Source organism: Eumetopias jubatus, unplaced genomic scaffold, assembly GCF_037043125.1.
Source record: "Eumetopias jubatus isolate StellerSeaLion01/CBP00866 unplaced genomic scaffold, mEumJub1_p1.0 scaffold_3, whole genome shotgun sequence".
Taxonomy (NCBI): domain Eukaryota; kingdom Metazoa; phylum Chordata; class Mammalia; order Carnivora; family Otariidae; genus Eumetopias; species Eumetopias jubatus.
In genome coordinates this window covers 86798781-86801484 of record NW_028274809.1, presented here as the reverse complement: position 1 = coordinate 86801484, position 2704 = coordinate 86798781, and the positions used below count along the sequence as shown (strand labels likewise).

Genomic DNA, 2704 nt, shown 5'->3' with positions numbered 1-2704 from the left:
AAAATAATATAATTATTTTGAGAAACTCAACTCTATTTCCCTATCATATGATATTTTCCAATTTTGTTCATAAGTGATTATTGAATGATACATCTGGTGGGTGGTTTTATATATATATATATATATATATTTTTTTTTTTTTTTTTTACAGAAGATAAACCTAATATTGCCTTCTAATTTTACTAACTTCTATGGCAGCTTCCAATTTTGTCAGCAATGATTAAGGATGCAGTTCTCTTTGTCTCAAAAATGTTTATATCATTCAAAAGGTGAGAAAGAAAGGATATTCCAAGAAGCTGACCTTGTAAAACTAAATGGATTATTAATTAGTCTGCCAAGTTTAATTTTTGATCAAGAAAGAAAGGTAACACTTGAGCACATTTTAATTAGCTGATTTTAAATTTTTCCATCATGGCCATTGAAGATCTGCAAGTAGAAGAGATTCGACAAGTGATGGCATTTATTCTCATCTCTCCAAAGACATGATCATTTAGATGATTGTGGTGGATAGCATAATATATCCAGAAGACATTAGCAAAGAAAGGCTATTTTTTACCCCTGATCTTTGATTTGCTGGAGTCCCTATGAAGAACTGCACACTGCATCTCACTTACCCTAAAGTCTGTGCTGTCACTTGAAATATTTCCGAAAGTTTTCTTCTTCTGTTATGTCATCCAACAAAGTTTTACAAAACAGCATGCTTTCATTCACAGGGTTTTCCAAAATATATCTTACAAATGCCAACAACTGAGCACAACCTGAAACATCTGTGGATGTGTCCATTTAGGGGGCAAAGTAATCACTTTTCATACTCTTTAAAACCAGCTGTTCACAGGCATTAATTGCCATGTCACTTGTACGCTGTAGAACAGCAACATTTGACAGTGGTGCACGTGTTAATTTGTTTACCACATCTGGTTCTTTTTCAGTGAATACTGTCTTCATGGCAGATGGCAATAGAAGAGTTGTTGCAATTAAGTAGTTTAAGAGGGCTTTGAGTTGTGATGGATACAGTATGCATTTAAGTGACTACATTTTTATATTAAAATGCATATGTAGTGCGCCTGCGCGCTGCCGCCGCCGCGCCTGCGTAGTGTAGCCGGGAGGCCCCGGGGTCACCCTGAGCTGCGGACCGCGCCGCGATGCTGAGCAGGTTTCTGGGCCCGCGCTACCGTGAGCTGGCCAAAAACTGGATGCCCACAGCAGGCATGTGGGGCGCCGTGGGCACTGTGGGACTGGTGTGGGCCACGGACTGGCGGTTGATTCTGGACTGGGTGCCCTACATCAACGGCAAGTTTAAGAAGGACGATTGAACTGACTCTCCTCGGACCCCTCTGGTGTCTGTTGATGCTGTCTCCCGTGGGAGCCCCTGCAGTGCCTGGACCAGCCCCCACCCTCAGGATGGGCCTCAAGGAAAGGACAGCATGACTGAGGACTCTGTTTCTGAGAATAGCTTTCATGTTTGAATGCACACAGCATTAAACCTTGCTCTGGAAAAAAAATGCATATGTAAATGCCTTCAAACTTCTAGCTAAGGACTTCCATAACCTAGGTTTTGTCTTATTTTTAGAAATCTACATGTTGTCTGTATGATGACAAAGTGCAGAATGGTTTTAAAGATTTACTACTTTTATATATCAGATCTTCAGAATATATACCATGTCTGTCTTAAAAGAGATATACATGTTGGTGTCTTCTTCAAGTGATCCAAGAACATTAAAGCTCACTTATAGAGAGAAAGATTAAATATTGCCAGTTTCAAGCACTAAGGTTCTTTTTCTGTTTCCTCTTCAGTTTGTATAGATGCACACAAGTGTACACACACACACACACACACACACACACCCTACCCTGAAGGTCCAAGTGGCCTGGGAGAAGAGATTTATGTAAGAATTCTACCAAATACTTAGTCTCATGAAATCCCTCTGCAATTAATATAAATCTCTTGTAGCTTCTATACCTTGGCCTTGACTTGACTTCCTAAACTATTCTACATTCTTCTTTTTTTTAAACTATGATACATTCCTGATGCTTGATTTGGGCAGTCTCCTGCCTTACTCTATGTAGTGGCTGATGAATTCTTAGATTTTGTTTAATTCTTCTTCTTATCCTACCCTTTAGATATCAGTGCTCTCAGCAACAATATCAAAAGACAAACACTAAGAATAATATTTGCAGAACTGATGACAAAGGAGTAAGTCTTTAAATATATCTTTTCCATCAACCATGCTGTAACATCTGTCATGTCAAAAAAAAAAAAAAAAAAAAAAAATCCCTTCCATGACCTCACAGCTCTTGTGCTATTGTCAAGGCATTTCTCTTCCTGCTGATAGAGTAAATGTGCAGTTGCCTGTTTTGCAGTCTCCAGTTCTTTTCTGTCATTTCTTTTGCCTATAGCACACCACCACTGAGCTCTCACCAAGGTGGCCAATGCCATCTATCTTGCTAAATCTAATGAGACTTTGAAGTCCTCATTGTTTGTAACTTATAGACAGCCTTTGACATAGTTACTCTTCTTTCTTTAAAGACTTTCCTCACTTCGTGCCTAGGATAGCACTTTCTGCAGGTTCTCTTCTTCCCATGGGACCTGACCCACCTCCCCCAACCCCCCATTCTCTTTCCTGGCTTGTCTTCAACTCTAGGATTTCTCACGTTTGGGTGTCCTAGAGCTCAGTCCTCAGGTGTCTCTGCTTTCTTGTGGACC

General features: G+C 39.9%; 1 protein-coding gene across 1 annotated transcript; it reads left to right on the top strand.

Moving 5' to 3' along the window:
• Positions 1-1111: 1111 nt before the first annotated feature.
• LOC114224572 (cytochrome b-c1 complex subunit 10) lies at positions 1112-1495 on the top strand. The gene has a single exon (XM_028123812.2). The coding sequence runs from the start codon at positions 1143-1145 to the stop codon at positions 1311-1313; it is 171 nt and encodes a 56-aa protein (XP_027979613.1). The 5' UTR covers positions 1112-1142; the 3' UTR covers positions 1314-1495.
• The last annotated feature ends 1209 nt before the right edge of the window (positions 1496-2704 follow it).

What these genes read in the sequence shown, in the direction of transcription:
- LOC114224572 (XM_028123812.2), top strand. Translation starts at nt 1,143, where the DNA reads ATGCTGAGCAGGTTTCTGGGCCCGCGCTACCGTGAGCTGGCCAAAAAC.